The following is a 21,788-nucleotide window of genomic DNA, read 5'->3' on the forward strand; positions in this document are numbered from 1 at the left end:
ACAAATTTAGAGCAAAAGTGTGTATTTAAAAATAATATACAATAAATAATGAAAAAAATGGTTTCAAATTAATTAATAATAGTACAAGAAATAAGCATGATATTAAAATTAAAAAATCAAATTATTTATTATTATGTTGTCATCAATATTGAGTCGATGACACAAACTCAATCAAATACATGATTAATATATACTGATGAGATAGATAATAAATTGTGAATATTAAAATAAAATTTATCAAAATTAGGCTTTGGTTGAGTGGTAAATTTAATGATTTACTCATATAATTGACACGATTTAAAAGTAAATCCAACCATAGGTATATTTTTATTGGTTTCATTAAAATAAAAGTACTAAAATACCCTTAAATAATATAACTTATTTTAATTACAAAAGATATTTTCGTAATTTTTAATTGAGTTGGTGATTGACTTGTAATATCAATTTAATTAGGGTGTTTATTAATAGTATAGATATAATATATTCATAGAACTATGAAAGGAGAAAAGGGGTGGATTTGTTGAACAGGAAACACTTTAATTTCATTACAATAATTGTAGCTTTCTCAACCACAACAGAATCTTTCGAACAAAAGAAAAATAGGTCAAAATATCGGACAGCTAAACAATTACAATTTTAACAATTGGAAACATACTTAAGATTAAGAAAAAATAAAAATAAAACATAGGAAATTAAGATGATGGATTATTAAGTTATAATTCTTCACTGCCTTTTGAGCGCAAAACCAGACAGTATAACCAACACGACGAACACCACAACAGTCACGAAGGACGCCACCACTGCTCCGCTCACTGTCGAGCAAAAATCTTCAAATTGGTCGCAGATGGCCAGCCAGTTTGTGTTTGGATTTCCAGTTTCAGCCAAGTAGACTATGGCTGCTGCTGCCCCGCTCGCCGCCGTGGCAAAAGTCAATGTCACCTGCCATACATACATATAACTTTAATCTCGAGATACATATACGGAAAAAGTAAAAAAAGAAAAAAGTATATATGTTAATGTTGGGTTAAGTTTCTAAGGATTCATGGAATTGCTTACAGTGTCCAATATGAACAATAAGAGTCTGGGTGCAACTGCAATAGGACGAACAATAGTAACTATGGAGAAAGGGAGCGAAAGGAGGAGATAGCCGCCAACTAATGCCATTGCAATGACGAAATACCTGCATTTACGTTTCACTTTCTTCAGCTTTACATATATATAGTACTAGAAATGGCAATAGCAATTAAAAAAGACGTACAGGAATGTGGGGAGATCGTCAAAACTAGCTTCGAACTGGAAGAACTGAGTAAATAAAGGAAGAGTTTCATCGCTGGTTCCCATGGTGGCAGCCGCCGCGATCGTTGAAATTATGGCTCCGAGTCTCAGGAGGAAGTCGGCAATGCCAAATCCCCTGTTGAGCCCTCTCTTTTCCTCCCTTTGAGACGCGATGAGAGGCGCTTTGCCTTTCACTGCGGCGCTTGACTCAGCTGGGACATCAATGGCTGCATGGTCACCGCTCTTCATTTTTTGTATTTCCTTCAATGAGAAAAAGCTTCGTTTGCGATGAAAAATGGCTTAATGGATTAGGTTTTTATAGACGAGGTTCAAAAGAGAAATAAAGAAGCATGCAATCATAATAAACTAAAAACAATTGTGTTATTGGAGTAGGGGAATTTTTATTTCTTTGACCTACTTTTTCCCTTTTTCGTAATACTATTAAATATTTTAAAAAGGGTTAATTTCAAAAAAATCCCAAAATTATTACTTCATTTTTAAATTGATTACTTTGAAACATTCTCACAGAATTTTCAAAACACTAATATCTTATCAATTAAGTTTTTCATTATTCTATATGTCATTTTGGTGATTAAATGTTAGCTTACATCTATAGTGGAGACCAGCCAAAGGGGAAGCTAATAAATGGGGGCCGAGAATAGAGGTATATAAAGATTGTATTGCTATTTGAATGGAGTCATTCTTAAAGTTTTTGTCAGACACTTTGACACGAATTCAAATTGTGTTACCCTCAACCCTTATTTTTAATATTATATAAAAAAAAAGTTACCTAAATCTGATTTGGGATAATTCAAGTTATTTTTGTGTCATGTTCCATTATTAAAAAATAATAATGACATTTATTAAGTAATAACTTAGGGTATTTAGAGAAGTATCATGCTGAAAATTTAATAAAAATGAAGATGGCTTGATAAAAAAATTATAATTTAATTAAAATAATGTAATATTAACTAACAAATTAGCATCAATATACTTTCTTGCTTGATTAAAAAGTAAAATAGATAAAATTAAACTAACATTAGTAAAGATCAAACATATACCTTTAAATAATATAATGTACTTTTAAGAGAGGGGCGGTGTAAGTATACCTTTTAAAGGATAATATGTATAATATAAAAACATTTGAGAAGGGCCTTTTCGTCATCCATGTGGTCAGCCTTTGTGTGTCAACGAGGTTTAAAATTTATTTTATATGGTTCAGATTTATTTTAATAGTTTTCCTTTTATCTATTATTCGTGTATTTTATAATAGTATTATTTAATTAATATATCAATTAAATTTATATATAAAAAATATTATTATTTAATAGTTTTCCTTTCTTAGGTGTACTCTTTCTTCACTTGAAGATACCATGTAACTAAATCTTTAGATACCGCCAATGGGTGGATACTTTAACGCTAATATGTGCCAATACTCTGACTCACCATCAAGCAACAAGGTGGCAGATTATACTACCAAAGTGCGCCAAGCAGTTTACATACATGCTTTACTCACATTTCTAGATCTGCCATTTTTGGGGTAGGACAACTCTCCCCTCTTTTAGGAAAATTTTGTCCTCAAAATTTTTATCAACCTGGTAAACCCCATTACCTATTATGCATGGCCAACTTCCTAGGTCAAACGTAGTATACTACTTGGCGAAACACCATGCATAGTCACAATAGACTTCTCGTCTAGGGCGTATATTTAGAAGATTTCAACTTGTGCGAATGTAAATAGACAGTCTCAATTAGCAAATTCCAGACTCGTAAGCATAGTTGGCGGGTACTCCCGTGTTTTTAAACATCCCATAGCCCTAGCCTTAAAAAATGTCGAGCTGTGATTAAAGAATTCGAATAGTTGGCTTTAGATTAAAATTTCTCACGGACACTTAGTTCTTTATAAATGTTCAACACTTCCCCAAAACTATTCCACTGAATCATTAGAGCCCTAATTTTTTTCTTTACCAAAGTCTGTTTGCTTCTTTTCACCTTCAGACTATGATTTTCTACAAAGGTAATCTACCCTTGTAATAGCCCGTTTTTAGTGGTGTCGAAAATAGTGGTTTCGGGACCACGATTTCAGCCATTGAGTAAGTGGTTTATTATTTACTTATTATTTGCATTTTGGTTAAAAAATTTATTTTTTAGATAGTTAATTAAGTAAAAGGAACTAAATCGTAAAGATTGCAAAAGTTGATTACTAATAGTTAAAGGTGTTAAATGGATAAAGAAATTTGAATTGATAGACTTATGTGGTAATTAGACCATATGGACTTTTAGTGGACGATTGGGACAAAGCATTACATGAAATTAGATTAAGTTTGAAAGGGTAAATTTGTAATTAAAAAATTGTAACAAAAGAAAACAAGCATGTTATCATCTTCCACAACTCTCCACCAATTTTTGAAGATAAGAAAAAACACCATTTTCATAGCTTGAAGTTCAGTTAGCTTGTAACCTTGCATATCAAGAAACAAGTCAATCAATTGTTAATCGCAGAAAAGAAAAGGTCATTGAGTAGGTGTCTTCAAATTTTGATAGCTATCGTATTTCTGTATTAAGTTATTACATTCTTTTAATTAACATGAGTTTAATCACTTATGTGATAGCATATATATATGTTATTGCAAACATGATTAAAACGACTAAGACCATAGCTGAAAGACGACATGACAATATGAGTAAACGAGTAAGACCATAGCTGAAAAACATTATGGCAACATGATTAAAACAAGTAAGACTATAGTTGAAAGACGTTGTGGCAACATGAATTAAAATAAGTAAGACCATAGTTGAAAGATGCTATGGCATCATGACGGAAGTAAGTAAGATAATGGCTAAAAGAAGCAACGGCATCTGTAATAACCAATTTTACCCGGGCTTATTAAAACTAAATAAAAATAAAATAACATGTCCAGTTAATGTCCATTTACATCTAAAACCAATATCCAAATACATAGCCCAAATCATTTTAACCTAAACTAGACTAACCCAAAAGACCCAACTAAAACCCAAACCCACTAAGCCTAATACCCATCAGCCAACCCTAACCCGACGGCCCAACACCAAAGAGATTGCGAAAACCCTAGCAGCAAACAATTTCCAGTGCCGCAGCCTTTGGCCCTCTCCTCGCATGAGCTGGTCTCCTCACACACACGGCCACATCAGTGCCACGTAACTGCAATGTTGCAAACAAACAACAAGCAGACAAAAGGACAAAACGGGCTAACAACAAATGAGCAACAAAATTACAGCAAAAATGGTAACAAGAGAAAAAAAAGAAAAATGGGAAAATTGAGATTTTTGTATTTTCTTTTTGGGGCTATATAAAGCCAAATACAAAAGTTGTAAAGGGGGAGGAAAACCACGAATATTGTATCGAAAAATTCTGAAAGGCAATAGAAAAACAGTTTCTAAAGGTGATTTCTTTCGAGCCTTTTTTTCTTCTTTTTTCTCATATCATCGTTTCATATATGTTATTTTTAATAATAATAAATAAAAGAAAAAGAGAGAGAGGTGAGAAATTTACCTTTCGTCGACGGCACCATCTAAACCTCTGCTTGCTCCGTCCCAAATCGGAGTTGAAAGTGAGGCTCTAGAGTCTGTGAGGCGGCGAGAAAAAACCTAGAAGTGGCTACTGGTTTTAGGATTGAAATGGGCTATTTAAAGTGAAAAAATGGCACCATTTAGGGCCTATGTCAAAGGCTCTAAAACGGTGCCGTATTGGGCCATTAACCAGATGATCCGACCCAAACATGGCCAGACCCACGCATTTTGGTCTCGGAGGGGATATTTGCACACTAAGTCCTTTTGCTTTTGTGCCGGAACCCAATCAAGTCCCCTTGTTATTTTTAATTCTGGCATGTAATTTTTTGTTGGTTTCATTTTTGACCCGCGCAAAAAATGCAGTGTTTTGAGGGAAGGGAATATTTCCCATTCGGCCCTCATATTAATCGCGCGTTGTGCTCTGACCCCCCGCATTTTATTTTATTTTATGTTTTCTTTCTCAATTTCGTTTTAAATTCAATTTAATCCCTATTTACCCAATTAAATTATTTAAGCTTTATTTATTAATTTATTTAGCTATTTGTTGTCCTGTAATTTTTATAGAATTCTAAATATTAAATACTGTTTTTCATATTTTTTTATATATATTATTTAGTTTAAGCCATTTATTTTATATGTTATTTTAAAACTAGTTTATTTTGATTTATTTTATTTAAAATTTCCGTATGTATATATATTATATTATATTTGTATATGATTATTTTAACTTGCTTTATAGATTATTATTTTAAGTTACTTTATATGTCATTTTATTTTAAGTTGTTTTACATATTACTTATTTTAAAATTAACCTATACTATTTGCTTTAAATTGATTTATATTCACTGCTTAATACATGTTTACGATATCTGCTTTTACTTAGTCTTATCACCTATTTTAATTATTTTGCATGCGTATTTTTAACTTTATTTTATTATACACTTGATTTATTTATATATATATATATATTATTTATATTAAGTTTCTCATCCCATATGTATTACTTATTTAAATTAATATATGTATATTATTGACTTTAATTCATTAGCTTTTAAATGTTAGTATTTACATGTAACCATTGCTCTTATGTATACGGTATTGTTTGTTTGTATCAATTGATTGTTTGTATTCATTAGTGTACATTTTGGCTTACGAATTATCATTTCACGTTGTACATCATCATTCCATCGCATTTTATTTGCTTAAAAGGTTACGTTTCATATTATTTAAATGTCAAAACCATTTTATACAAAAGTCTTTCAAAATAATGAGACACTCGGAATTTGGGATCCTCGAAAAGATTGTGTCTTAACTTACTGGATTCCAATCTTCCTCGGGATCTAAGAGACTGAATATCCTTTTTAATTAAAACATAAATAAAAAGCTCATTCTCGGGAATTCGATACGTGGTGTCCTAACGCATTGGATATGACATATTGTTTTCTCGAGACGAGGATTTTTCTAACAAATGAAAATAAAGGCAATATTCGATATTTAGAAATTTTGTGAAATCAAACCCTAACTTACTGGGTTTTGATTTTCTCATTTGACCCAAATAATCATATATCATTCTCAAAATGCATAGGTTTTAAAAGTCAAACTTAATTTTGAGGATTTGAAATGTTGCACTCTAACTTACCGAGTGTGACAATTTATTTCTTTAAAATAAGTGAGCCTTATTATCGAATTCATTTTATTCAAGATAAAAGGATCGTATTTTAAAATCTTTTCACAATTTCGACACTAAGACATTAAACAATCGATTCGGTACCAATTTTGGGCGTTACGAGGGTGCTAACCCTTCCTCGTGCGTAATCGACTCCCGAACCTATTTTCTCAAATCTATTAGACTTAAAATTATTTTCAAGGTGATCCGATCACACCTCACCCCAATAAAGGATCGGTGGCAACTCCAAATTTTGTTTTTTAGTCAACAACTAAATTTTTATTTTCGAAAAAAGTGGTTTTGACAGCTTGGCGACTCCGCTGGGGACATTTAGAGAGTCAAGCCGCAAAATTGATTATTTTTTGTCTTATTGTCGAAAATTGAAAATTTGATTTGAAAATTACGATCCTCTCTTTTCATTTGTTTGTATGATCACTGTAAATTAAATTTTATATCTTAGCATCATATTGCATAAAGACTGCTTAGTCTTACCCTTTTAAGTGGGAGTGAGAAGCTACTCCTTTGTGAGGTTTTCACCTCCGTGTAGGATAGTGGATCACTCTCGGGATACATCCGTACCTATGTCTTCGTGAGGAATTTACTGGTTCGGGTACCTTGACTTTAAAGCTTAACCGCATATAGAAGACCTTAGGAACCCATCCTAGGTAGAGCCACTCCAAATCCCTAGTGGTTACCCGACTAGGTACTTTTGTTTTTCTTGCTTGCTTCTGTTTTGTACTAACCCCTCTTGTTGTGTTTTGATTATGATTACATTGCATTTGCATCTTAGAAAAGAGATGTTGATTCAAGTTTGATTACTAACTTAGGAATCTTGTCATGGAATACAGGTTTCTTGATAAAGTGGAAAATAATACGGCTGCCTGAATATATTCCGAGAAACACAAGAAGGGCGATAGAAGAGTTTGTGACTTTACTCCGTGGCTCGAGGATTTGAGCTGATTATTCAAGAGTTTTTGATATTCTAACTTCTTTACAGAAGTTGATGAGTATTACGAGGACGGACATGTGATGGATCGTGACCAGGATTAGGAAAAGTAACTAGCAGTGGCATCTATTGGAAATTTACGAGATTTATTTTAAACAGATGAAGGAAAGGATTGAGTTTGTTTATTGGAATATGAGGGTGAGACCGTACATGTATCCGTTTTATGTAAAGAAGTTTGTCTTATGGTAAAGCTTTCTAAATGTAATTGAATCAGAATCAACGTCCCTTTAGGCATTCATTTCATGCATTTGCATTACATGACATCATATACATTAAAATCTATTGAAAGAGTCTAATTGAGTAAATTTATTTCAGTTAATTTGTAAAACCAATACCCTTACGGTATCCAAGCAAAGACTAGAGAAATGGAACAAAGGTTGGAGAAATTAGAGCGAATGCAAATACAGATGCAAGAGCAGCTGACCAAATTTCAACAGGAAATGAGAGATCAGATGCTAGAATTACAAAGAACTATGATGAGCTAGTTCAACCAATTGCTAGCTGGAGAGTTAGAAAAAAAGGAAAGACCCGGTGGTCCACTTTGGGGTTGATAATGAGGATCTTGCCTATTCCCTAGATTGTACTCCAATAAGTGTCCAGGTCTAGCCAGATGGGCGTCCACAAGGGGCGCTCTCTACTATCAGATCCTAATATTATTAGACTGGTACATCGACACCAGTGAATTGCCTGACAGGCTCAGGATCCAATTTGAGGAACAATTTTCCTGTTGCTCTTGATAACCCAGCAGAAATAAAACAGGCGAGGATAGAATACCCAGATATTACAAGGGCCCTAGGGAAGAAGGGGAATAAGAGGAATAATGCAGGCAGATATAACAAGGACCACTCAAAACCAATCACTATGGGCAGGCTAAAGATAGAAACCACCAGACATCAGAGTCCTTTAAGGCGAGAATCTTACACAAAGACAAATATAGAAAGGCTTCAGTTCCCACCTATATCGATGTCATATAGTGAGCTATACCAAAGCTTATTTAATGTACATGTGGTGTCCCCCTTCTACTTAAAACCCATGTAACCTCCGTATCCCAAATGGCATGACGTGAACGCACAATACGACTACCATGCGGAAATTATGGGGCACTCAATAGAGAATTGCACTGCCTTCAAGAAACTGGTTGAAAGACTCATTAACATGGGTGTTGTCAGATTTGATGACTCGTCTAGCGTAGAAAATCCACAACCCAATCATATTGATAATGGGGTAGACGTGAGGGCAGGAAAGGGATTAGTTATTTCTGATTCAGGAGGAAACCATGGAAAGACAAGGAACCATTTTGAGTTCCATCATGAGAAGGGGTACGAGACCCAAGAGAGTGTGAAATTCAAGGCCTTGGGCATAATGGACGACAAGTAGATGAAGCTCTATGAGGAAATTAAAGAGGAGAAAAACATACACACAATGTTGGGAAGTGTTCACATCAATGACATATATGAAGACACAAATGAAAAGGGACCTTGTTAGATATCCGCCCTTATAAATCTAGAGTGTTCTAAGCAATTGGATTGAGGAAGAAATCCCTATAGTCTTTAGAGCTTATTCAGAGTAATGTTCAGAATATTTTTGTTGTTTTTAGCCTAAAAATTATAGGAATTCCTTTTGTGAAATAGGCTCATGTCTGAACGTCATTATTCTAATAAAATACATCTTTGCATTCATTTTTTTGCCAATATTCTTTCATTCTTTTCGAATAATTATTCTTTCATTCTTTTAGATTTTCTTCCACATCATTCTTTCATTCATAATTATATTGTACAAATAATTATTCATAAATTCATATATTCTTTGAATATTATTTGGTACCTACTACGGGTCCCCAGATATCAATGACATGAGTGATGCTGCTACAGACTTAGAATCTCCTTTTGAGCGAGAGATGTGTTTAGAGGAATCTCATGACTTTGAAAATGACATAGATTGTAGCTTATATTCAGACTTGTTGAGGATGGTAGAACAAGAGGATAGACAAATTCTACTTCACAAGGAGTCATAGGAAATTGTGAGCTTGGATTAGAATTGACATGACTGCAAAGACGAAGCGAGACCTCAAGAATTCACATGGTCATACCAGGATATGCCCGGAATAAGCACTGACGTGATTGTGCACCTCTTTCCTATAAAGGAGGATTGAAAGCCAGTTCAGCAGAAGCTCAGGAGGATGAGACCCAATATCATGCTAAAAAGTCAAAAAGTAGTTTGATACTGGGTTTTTACAAGCGATCAAATATTTAAAATGGGTAGTCAGCATTGTTCCAAATGAGAAAATACGAATGTGCGTGGATTACAAGGATTTGAACAAAGCTAGTCCCAAAACTCATTGTTTCTCATTGAGACTTTGGTGGATAATATGGCAGGCTATTCACTATTTTCCTTCATGAAAGGCTTCTCTGGATACGATTACATAAATATGCATACTGAAGAAATGGGAAGGACCACATTCATCACCTAAGGGGGAACGTTTTACTATAAAAGTAAGGCCATTCGGGTTAAAGAATGTAAGGAATGCCTTTCTATTTGACTTATCATAGCTTTGCCCATTGAAGTCGATCGCTCTGCATTTTTGTTGGATTTCATCCTAATTGAAGAGGAAGATCCAAATTTTTTTTCGTCATAGTTAAATTTCACCACCAGAAGGCTCTATGAAAGAAATCTGATACCTGAGAAGATTTTTCCCATACAAGATGAGAGTGAAAGATCTTATGTGGAAGACTTTAGAAAAACATTGGGTCTGATCGAAAGGGATAACAAGGACTTGCCTAATTCTATGAGTTCAGATTCAATTCAATTCAAAAAAAAATCAAAAATCAAAAATCAAGAAAAAATAAAAAAAGGAAAAATCTAGATAAAAATAAAAATCAAAATGAAAAAATGAAAATGATAAAAAAAAGAGATGAAAAGAAAAGAAAAAAGGAGAGGTTAAGGCGAAAACCTGCAAAGGGCGCTTCATGACCAAAGGTGGATTTGAGTTGAAAACCCGAAAAGGGCAACTTAAATTTTGAGTAAAATGGGGCCAGGACGTCATCATCATTGAAGGCTTCTAATGGGCATCGCCTTTTTTTTTTAGGTTATCAATTTCTTCACTAAATGGGTAGAGGCTGCTTTATTTCGTCATATGTCGATATAAAATTCCAGAGAAGATGGTATTGGAAATTGCGTTGAACTTGAATGATAGCACCATAGCTGAGGTCTGTAATCAATTCCAAATTAGACACCACAGTTCGTCACTGTATCGCCTAAAAATGAATTGTGGAAAAAATGTCTGAGACTTACAAAGGCTGGCATGAGAAATTACCATTTTCCTTCTTTGCTTGTCGAACATCTATCAAGACTTCCATTGGGGCAACACCGTTTTCTCTGGTTTACAATACGGAAGTAGTTCTACCTATTGAAGTAGAAATCTCTTTTCTCCGGGTATTAGTTGAGCCAAGAGTTGGATGAAGCAGAATGAATCCAATCTGATCAAAAGGAAAAAAGCTAAAAGCTATTCAGCACAGTCAGATGTATCAAAGGCGAATGATGCAAGCCTACAACCAAAAAGGTTCGTCCCAGAGAATTCTATAAGGGGAACCTAATGTTGAGAAAGATCCTTCCTACACAAAAGGATTTTAGAGGAAAATGGATGCCAAAAGCCTTTTTCAAAGGAGCTCTGATCCTGAGTAAGATGGATGGCAAAAACTTGCCAAAATCCTATAAACTCAGATTCAGTCAAGAATTACTTCGTCTGAAGAAGGAAAAGGGACCAAGTTGAAAACCCGCAAATGGCGCTTTGATTCCTAAAAAAAAAAAGACCAAGGGGAAAACCCACAAAGGGCACTTTGATTCCTAAAAAAGAGAGACCAAAGTGAAAACCCGCAAAGGGCGCTTTAAATCCAAAAAAAAAAATAAAAAGAAAAAAAAAGAAAAGAAAATGGAGAGGCCAAGGTGAAAACCCGCAAAGGGCGCTTTGAGATCAAAGGGGATTTAAGTTGAAAGCCCGAAAAGGGCGTCTCAAATATTGATCAAAATGGGGCATGAGGTGATCAGAGCAACTCGAATCTCGATCAGATTGGGGCATATGATGATCTTGCTATACTTGAATCAACAGGAAAGGGTAGGCGGCATCTTGGCAAATCGACAAAGCACTGTAGATCTCCTAAACACATATCAAACTCAGAATGGTCTTCAGAAAGTTTGTACAGTGAAGTTCAAGCTGCGATATCTGGGGCACCCAATTTTTATACTATTTAATTTGTTGTTCTTGGAATACTTCATTCTTTTCCAAGATACACATTCTCAATCAATTTCTTTGATAATTTATTCCTTTTGAGCTATGCTCAGAACCAACTTTATTCTTATCCATTGTTATGACCTTTTTGCAAGCATGTTTCATTGGAATAATGATTAATGGACTAATAAAACTTTCACAAGGGAAGTTTTGCATATTACTCTAGAAGTTTCTAAATAATACAGGAACCTGAAACAGGACTATTGTTTAGAACGCACCAAGTTTAAAGGTTAGAAATCTGAAAAGGAAGAGCCTAAATTAAGACTTTCTCTTTGGATTTTGTTGTCAAAAACATTGATTTAACAAAATGACAAGAATGTCGTGTTGATGACAAAGCTTAAATAAACAAGCAGGCAATGACCACCAGACAATAGGAAGAGGTTTCCTCGGAGAAGAAAGACTTCATTTGTGCATGAGCATTTGGTATGATACCCTGGGAATGGTGTAAGGGACTAGAGAGATTTAGATCTTGTATCCTTGAATTGTGATAGGATAGGATTGCGGAAAAGCCATATATTTCTACCCTTGGGTTACAATGGGAGGATGATGGTACAAATTTTGCATCCCAGTGGATTGAACTTTGATGTTTATAGTGGGGGCAATCTGACTAAGTGTTTCTTTGGAGACGCCACGCGAGCAGGAAGGCGTTGTAGCACGACAGTGATAAAGCCTGAATAAACTTCGAGCAATGACAACCTAAGTGGGATCATTCTCGTAAAACATAAAATTCTACATTCATGTAAACACCATTCACGCATGTCTAGTTGGGAGCATTTGATTCATTCTGATCATGTCATCCTAATCATTAGGCATAATTAGGTTCATTATATAGGTCATGTTCCTCGGAGAACAGATCGGTGAAATTACAAAGCCTTGCCTCCCTGGGTTACAACGGAACAGGTTAAAAAAAATAGCAGATCTTGCCTTCCTACACTGACAGCGAAGCAGATCGAAGACGCCAGCCTTGCCTCCCTTGGTTTCAGCGGAGCAGGTTGAAAATAACAGATCTTGCCTTCCTGTACTGACGGTGAAGCAGATCGAAGATACCAGTCCTATCTCCCTGGACAGCAGTGGAATAGGTCAAAAATTGCAGATCTTATCTCCCTAAGTAGTAGTGGAGCAGATCAAATACGACAAATTTTATCTTCCCCAGTTAGTAGGGAAGCTGATTTAAGCCACTAGTCCTATCTCCCTAGACAACAGTGGAATAGGTCAAAAATTACAGATCTTATCTCCCTAAGTAGTAGTGAAGCAGATCGAAGACAGCGAATCTTATCTTCCCCAAGTAGTAGGTAAGCAGATTTAAACCACTAGTCCTATCTCCCTGGGCAGCAGTGGAATAGGTTGAAGATACCAGTCTTATCTCCCTGGACAGCTGTGGAATAGGTCGAAAATTGTAGATCTTATCTCCCTAAGCAGTAGAGGAGCAGATCAAAAACGGCGAATCTTATCTTCCCAGGTAGTAGGGAAGCAGATTTAAGCCACTAGTCCTATCTCCCTGGACAGTAGTGAAATAGGTCAAAAATTACAGATCTTATCTCCCTAAGCAGTAGTGAAGCATATCGAAGATGGCGAATCTTATCTTCCCCAGGTAGTAGGGAAGCAGATTAAAGCCACTAGTCCTATCTCCCTGGACAACAGTGGAATAGGTCGAAAATTACAGATCTTATCTCCCTAAGCAGTAGTGAAGCAGATCGAAGACGGTGAATCTTATCTCCCTAGACAGCAATGGAATAGGTTGAAGATACCATTCTTATCTCCCTGGACAGCAGTGGAATAGGTCGAAAATTACAGATCTTATCTCCCAAAGCAGTAGTGGAGCAAATCAAAGACGACGAATCTTATTTTCCCCAGGTAGTAGGGAAGCAGATTTAAGCCACTAGTCCTATCTCCTTGGACAGCAGCGTAATAGGTTGAAGATTGTAAGCCTTATCTCCCTAAGCAGTAGTGGAGTAGGTTGAAAATTACAATCTTATCTCCTTAAGCAATAGTGGAGCAGATCGAAGACGGTGAATCTTATTCTCCCAAGCGAAGTAGATACTAGCCTTGCCTCCCTGGGTTACAGTGGAGTGGATCGCATCAGATCTTATCTCCCTAAGCAGTAGTGGAGCAAATCGAAGATGGCGAATCTTATCTTCCCCAAGTAGTAGGGAAGCAAATTTAAGTCACTAGTCCTATTTCCCTAGACAGCAGTGGAATAGGTTGAAGATTACAGATCTTATCTTCCTAAGAAGTAGTGGAGCAGATCGAAGACGTCTAATCTTATCTTCCCCATGTAGTAGGGAAGCAGATTTAAGCCATTAGTCCTATCTCCTTGGACAACAGTGGAATAGGTTAAAGATTGTAAGTCTTATCTCCCTAAGCAGTAGTGGAGTAGGTTGAATATTACAGATCTTATCTCCCTAAGCAGTAGTTGAGCAGATTGAAGACGGTGAATCTTATCTTTCCCAGGTAGTAGGGAAGCAGATTTAAGTCACTAGTCCTATCTCCCTAAGCAGTGGTGGAGTAGGTTGAAAATAACAGATCTTATCTCCCTAAGCAGTAGCGGATCAGATCGAAGACGACGAATCTTATCTTCCCCAGGTAGTAGGGAAGCAGATTTAAGCCACTAGTCCTATCTCCTTGGACAGCAGCATAATAGGTTGAAGATTGTAAGCCTTATCTCCCTAAGCAGTAGTGGAGTAGGTTGAAAATTACAATCTTATCTTCTTAAGCAATAGTGGAGCAGATCGAAGACGGTGAATCTTATTCTCCCAAGCTAAGTAGATACTATCCTTGCCTCCCTGGGTTACAGTGGAGTAGATCGCATCAGATCTTATCTCCCTGAGGTTGCAGCGGAGCTGACTGAGAAAGCAAGTCTTATCCCCCTGAAGTAGCAGTGGGGCAGATTGAGAATAGCAAATCATACTTCCCTGGCGGTGTAGTGGAATAGATTGAAGTTACAACAGTGAATCTTACTTCCCCGACATCACAGTTAAGCAGATAAATGTTACGAGTTACAAATTCTATCTCCCCAACGTTGCGATGGAATGGATCAAGACACCAATTCCTATACCTCTGAAGATGCAGTAGGATGGAATGAGGCTACTCGAAGAGGAAGAGCACCAAGGTCCAGCACGATCGGACAAAATTGGTTATTTTTAAAGTCTTTGCTTCTTTTTCGTTACACGACAACGAGCAAAGAGGGGCAGCTGTAATAACCAATTTTACCCGGGCTTATTATAACTAAATAAAAATAAAATAAAATGTCCAGTTAATGTCCATTTACATCTAAAACCCATATCCAAATATATAGCCCAAATCATTTTAACCTAAACTAGACTAACCCAAAAGACCCAACCAAAACCCAAACCCACTAAGCCTAATACCCATCAGCCAACCCTAGCCCGACGGCCCAACACCAAAGAGATTGCGGAAACCCTAGCAGCAAACAATTTCCAGCGTCACCCTCTCCTCACATGCGCTGGTCTCCTCACACACACGGCCACATTAGCGCCATGTACCTGCAATGTCGCAAACAAACAAGCAGACAAAAGGGCAAAACGGGCTAACAATAAATGAGCAACAAAATTACAGCAAAATGGTAACGAGAGAAAAAAAAGAAAAAAAGAAAAATGGGAAAATGGAGATTTTTGTATTTTCTTTTTGGGGCTATATAAAGCCAAATACAAAAGTTGTAAAGAGGGGGAGGAAAACCATGAATATTGTATCGAAAAATTCTGAAAGGCAATAGAAAAACAATTTCTAAAGGTGATTTCTTTTGAGCATTTTTTTTCTTCTTTTTTTTTCATATCCTAGTTTCATATATGTTATTTTTAATAATAATAAATAAAAGGAAGAGAGAGAGAGGTGAGAGATTTACCTTTCATCGACGGCACCATCTAAACCTCTGCTTGCTCCATCCCAAATCAGAGTTGAAAGTGGAAGGTCTAGAGTCTGTGAGGCGGCGAGAACAAACCCAGAAGTGGCTATTGGTTTTAGGGTTGAAAAAGGCTATTTAAAGTGAAAAAAATGACACCGTTTAGGGCCTGTGTCAATGGCTCTAAAATGGTGCCGTATTGGGCCATTAACCTGATGATCCGACCCAAACATGGCCAGACCCGCGCATTTTGGTCTTGGAGGGGATATTTGCACACTAAGTCCTTTTGCTTTTGTCCCGAAACCCAATCCAGTCGCCTTGTTTTTTTTTTAATTCTGGCTATGTAATTTTTTGTTGGTTTCATTTTGACCCGCGCAAAAAACGCAGCGTTTTGAGGGAAGGGGATATTTCCCATTCGGCCCTCATATTAATCGTGCGTTGTGCTCTGACCCCCGCATCATATTTTATTTTATTTTATGTTTTCTTTCTCAATTTCGTTTTAAATTCAATTTAATCCCTATTTACCCAATTAAATTCTTTAAGCTTTATTTATTAATTTATTTAGCTATTTGTTATCCTATAATTTTTATAGAATTCTAAATATTAAATACTATTTTTCATATTTTTTGTATATATTATTTAGTTTAAGCCATTTATTTTATATGTTTTTTAAAACTAGTTTATTTTGATTTATTTTATTTAAAATTTCCGTATGTATATATATTATATTATATTTGTATATGATTATTTTAACTTGCTTTATAGATTATTATTTTAAGTTACTTTATATGTCATTTTATTTTAAGTTGTTTTACATATTACTTATTTTAAAATTAACCTATACTATTTGCTTTAAATTGATTTATATTCACTGCTTAATACATGTTTACGATATATCTATTACTTAGTCTTGTCACCTATTTTAATTATTTTGCATGCCTATTTTTAACTTTATTTTATTATACACTTGATTTATTTATATATATTATTTATATTAAGTTTTTCATCCCATATGTATTACTTATTTAAATAATATATGTATATTATTGACTTTTAATTCATTAGCTTTTAAATGTTAGTATTTACATGTAACCATTGCTCTTATGTATACGGTATTGTTTGTTTGTATCAATTGATGGTTTGTATTCATTAGTGTACATTTTGGCTTACGAATTATCATTTCACATTGTACATCATCATTCTATTGCATTTTATTTGCTTAAAAGGTTACGTTTCATATTATTTAAATGTCAAAACCATTTTATACAAAAGTCTTTCAAAATAATGAGACACTCGGAATTTGGGATCCTCGAAAAGATTGTGTCTTAACTTACTGGATTCCAATCTTCCTCGGGATCTAAGAGACCGAATATCCTTTTTAATTAAAACATAAATAAAAAGCTCATTCTCGGGAATTCGATACTTGGTGTCCTAACGCATTGGATATGACATATTGTTTTCTCGAGACGAGGATTTTTCTAACAAATGAAAATAAAGGCAATATTCGATATTTAGGAATTTTGTGAAATCAAACCCTAACTTACTAGGTTTTGATTTTCTCATTTGACCCAAATAATCAGATATCCTTCTCAAAATGCATAGGTTTTAAAAGTCAAACTTAATTTTGAGGATTTGAAATGTTGCACTCTAACTTACCGAATGTGACAATTTATTTCTTTGAAATAAGTGAGCCTTATTATCCAATTCATTTTATTCAAGATAAAAGGATCGTATTTTAAAATATTTTCAAAATTTCGACACTAAGACATTAAACAATCGATTCGGTACCAATTTTGGACGTTACGAGGGTTCTAACCCTTCCTCGTGCATAACCGACTCCTGGACCTATTTTCTCAAATCTCGTAGACCTAAAATTATTTTCAAGGTGATCCGATCACACCTCACCCCAATAAAGGATCGGTTGCGACTCCAATTTTTGTTTTTTAGTCGACAACTAAATTTTTATTTTCGAAAAAAGTGGTTTCGACAGCATCATTTTAATTACAACTAAGACCATAGCAAAAAGACGCTACAACATCCTTTGACAGTTATCTATCAAGTTCGGAATGTTGGAATTTGACGAAAGAATAGTTGTTTCATTTTTTTATTCGACTTATAATTAAATTGAAAGGTATGATATATTTGGTTTCATGAACTTACTAAGCTTTATATAAGTTTACCTATTTTGGTTTTATTCTTGTAGATTGTTACATCTGCGTCGTCGATTGGATTAGTTTTTGGAAATCCCACTATCTGCCATCAATTCGGTAGCCTTTTGATCATTTTGGTCAAGTTATAAATGGCATGTAAATAGGATAATAATATGTATGTGTTTTATGCAATTAGTTGATGACTTAGATGATTTCAGATGATAAGTTTTGTATATATATAACACTTGATATTTTATGGAAATGGCCAATGTTTGTCTAGCATATTATAGAATGAAATGACGTATATGTAGTTATTATGGTAGATTGAATGGCTAATATTTTTGGTGTGGAAGATGTGGACTTTGGTTGATGATTGAATGACCCTAATTGGTTGTTATATTTGAGTTTGTGTGTTTGAGATTACAAGTTTGAATTGTGGTGCCAATGAGTTGTGTGTGAAATGGTATTTTTTTCATGGTTAGGCACATTTTGAATAGGGTTTTTGCTTAGGTTTGTGCCCAAACATTTGAATGTGAAATAGCTTGTTTTTGATGGAAATTTTAGGCGCACACTACCTACGACATGGGATGCCACACGACTTTGTGCCTCACACAATTGTGTTACACAACCTTGTTCTTGTTTGATTTTAGGTGTAGGATTTTTCACATGGTCGCAAGTTGTTACATGATTTAGAAACACAACCGTGTGACCCTATTTTGAATTACACACGGTCTAGCGACACGACAATATGACCCTATTTCAAACCATACACGGTCTGGTGACATGGTCGTGTGACCCTATTTTGAATTGTACTCGGTCTGGGAACATGGGCATCTGGAGAAGCCCCATGGGCGCGTGGAGTAGCCACACGTCCATGTTTGGGGCCACACAGGCTGGCCTCTGTCGTGTGACCCCTGTTTACACTTTTTAAACAAAATTTCATAGAAGTTTCAATTTAATCTATAATTGATCCATGTTTTTTTTTAATGTTTCGTAAGCTCGAATTAGGTCCTAAATTGATATCCTAGAAATGATTGAATATATATTATTCAGTTGTATTTGATTGAAATAATAAAAAAATGTTCTAATATTATTATCGTAGTGCGTTATAGCTCGGATCGGGAGACTAAACCAAGTATAGGGTGTTACATTTAGTTACATCAGAGCTACGATTTAGTCGGTTGTAGGACTAAACGTAACATGTATCAAGTCTAGATATGCATGCAATTTATAACACGAGATTGTGTGCTTAGTCCTGATTAGTTTGACTTGTTTTCTTATAGATTAAAGATGTCAACTTATTTCGATTGAACAATATCTGACAAAGTTTAGAGTTATACCCTAGCCACCGGTGAAGGGGTTGAACATAATGCATCTAAATTTCAAGAGTCTAGTGAAGAAACTCATGGTGTTTTTTTCGATATGATGAAAGAAATGTTTAATGCTTATTTGAGAGTTAATCCCACAGCTCAACAACCTCTGCCTCTTCTTCCTCAAAGTTCTAGATGATCAAATATTCATAGAATTACTATTAATAAAGTTCGAAAGTGTGGAGCCGAAGAGTTCCATGGTAATTTGAGTGATGATCCGGCCAAAGCTGAATATTGGCTAGAGCACACGCAGAAAGTCTTAGATAAAATGTTGTCCCTCTTGAAGACTATCTAAGATGTGTTGTATCATTGTTAAAAGAAGAAGCCTTTTATCGATGGACGACTTTAATTGCAATTGTACTTAAGGAACGAGTGAACCGAGAATTTTCAAAACAGATTTTCGAAAGAAATACGTTAGCAAAAGATATATGGATAAGAAGAAAAAAAATTCCTCAAGTTGAAATAGGGTAACAGATCAGTTGCAGAATATAAGCGTGAGTTTGTTCAACTCAGTAAGTATGCACGAGAAATTGTATCTTCTGAAGAAGAAATGCGTATTCATTTCGAAAATGGTTTAAAAGATAAGATCAAACTATTAGTGGGTGCAATACAAATCAGAGAATTTGTGGTTTTGTCTAATAGAACTCAGAAGATGGAATAAGTGCACAATCGTACGAAACAGAAAGAGATAAAAACTCGTGATTTCAATAAACGCAACCCAAATAGAACATTTTTTACTCCCCTTCAGAAGAAAATGAAAGAATCTAGTAATTGTATTTATAAGCTAGTAGGGTTTTAGGGTAGAGATTGATCTATACAGAAAAATATTATATCATCGACACATTCAGTGACTAACATGGGTATTGTCTGAAATGTAAACAAGCCTGAATGTAGTGAGTGTGGGCGGAATCATTTGGTGTATGTAGAAAGAAAGACGGATCCTGCTTTATTTATAGATCTCCTGATCATTACAAAAGAGATTGCTCAAATCGAACTGAGTCGAATAGGGATTAGAATACAAAACCTATCAGTACTTCTACTAGAGGCAGAAGACCAGGGAATAGTGGTGTTACAGGAGTCAGTAGAAATGGGACCAAGGACACAACAGTTCCATCTGATGCTCGAGCTCCTGCCAGAGCTTATGCAATCTATACACGTGAGGAAGCCTCAGCTCTTCATGTTATTAGTAGTACATTTTCTATATTTGATGTTACTATATATGCATTAGTTGACCCTAGATCGACAAATTTATATATATGCACTATGTTAGTAACAAAAAAGAATTTACCAGTTGAGTCAACCAATTATGTCATTAAAGTAATGAAACCTTTTGGTTAGAGTGTCTTAGTTGATCTCGTTTGCAAATAGTGTCCACTAAAAATTCAAGGCTATGACTTTCCTACTGATTTGATGTTACTACCATTTAATGGATTTGACATTATCCTGGGAATGGATTGATTTATGGTTCATGATGTTGTTGTGAATTATCGTTAGAAACAGATTGATTTGAGATGTTAGAACAGTGAGTTGCTTTCCATTGAATCCACGATGAATGATTGTGTTTCAAATATAACTTCAGCGATTTCAGCACAGAAATTTATCCGTAAAGGTTGTGATGCATTTTTGGCTTATATTCTGAATTCTAGAGTATCAGAAAAGAAATTTGATTAGGTGCTAACAATATGTGAGTTTATAGATTTTTTCTTGAGGAGTTGTCGGGTTTACCACCAAAGCGAGAAGTTGAATATTTTATTGAGTTAATGCTAAGGACTGCTCTGATTTTTATTGCTTCATGCCAAATAGCTCCAACCGAACTAAAAGAGTTAAAAGCTTAGTTGCAAGAACTAATTGACAGAGATTTTATTCGACTGAGTACATCATCGTGGGGTGCACCTATTTTATTTGTGAAGAAGAAAAACAGATTGATGTGGTTGTGTATAGATTATCAGTAATTTAACAAAGTCATGATAAAGAAATCAATACATGTTGCCTCATATTGTTGATTTATTTGATCAGCTGAAAGGTGTCACAGTATTTTCAAAGATTGATCTCAGATATAGTTATTATCAATTGAGAGTGAAAAATGTCGATGTACTGGAAACAACATTCAAAACTCGTTACGGACACTACAAGTTTTTAGTTATGCCTTTCGGGTTGACAAATGCCCTGACGGTATTTATGAATTTGATGAATCGAGTATTTCAACCGCACCTCAACAGGTTCATCGTTATTTTTTTCAATGATATTCTAATTTTTTCCAAAAATGAATTTGAATATGCCCAACATTTGAAGATTGTATTATAGACCTTTGCGAAAAATAATTGTACGCAAAGTTTAGTAAATATGAATTTTGGCTTAAAGAGGTCGGAATTTTAGGTCATGTAATTTCGGCTGAAGGGATACGAGTTGATCTGATTAAGATTTCTTCTATTCTGAACTAGAAGCCTTCGTGAAATGTTTCTGAAGTATGTAGTTTCCTGGGATTAGCTAGATATTATCTACGATTCGTTAAGAATTTTTTGATAATAGTTTTACCTATAACAACAATGTTACAGAAAGATGTTGGCTTTGTTTGGTATGAGAAATGTAAGCAAAATTTCGATCAGTTGAAAAATGTGTTGACAAAGA

The 21,788-nt window shown here is 35.0% G+C and overlaps 1 protein-coding gene across 1 annotated transcript; it reads right to left on the reverse strand.

The window, feature by feature from the left end:
• Positions 1-516: 516 nt before the first annotated feature.
• LOC105787262 (casparian strip membrane protein 1) lies at positions 517-1,548 on the reverse strand. The gene is made up of 3 exons (XM_012613664.2): positions 1,259-1,548; positions 1,057-1,180; positions 517-939 (listed from the first exon to the last, which is right to left on the reverse strand). Exons 1-3 carry the CDS (start codon positions 1,522-1,524, stop codon positions 724-726), a joined length of 606 nt encoding a protein of 201 aa, XP_012469118.1. The 5' UTR covers positions 1,525-1,548; the 3' UTR covers positions 517-723.
• Between the last annotated feature and the right edge of the window lie 20,240 nt (positions 1,549-21,788).

Source organism: Gossypium raimondii, chromosome 1 (assembly GCF_025698545.1).
Source record: "Gossypium raimondii isolate GPD5lz chromosome 1, ASM2569854v1, whole genome shotgun sequence".
NCBI lineage: Eukaryota > Viridiplantae > Streptophyta > Magnoliopsida > Malvales > Malvaceae > Gossypium > Gossypium raimondii.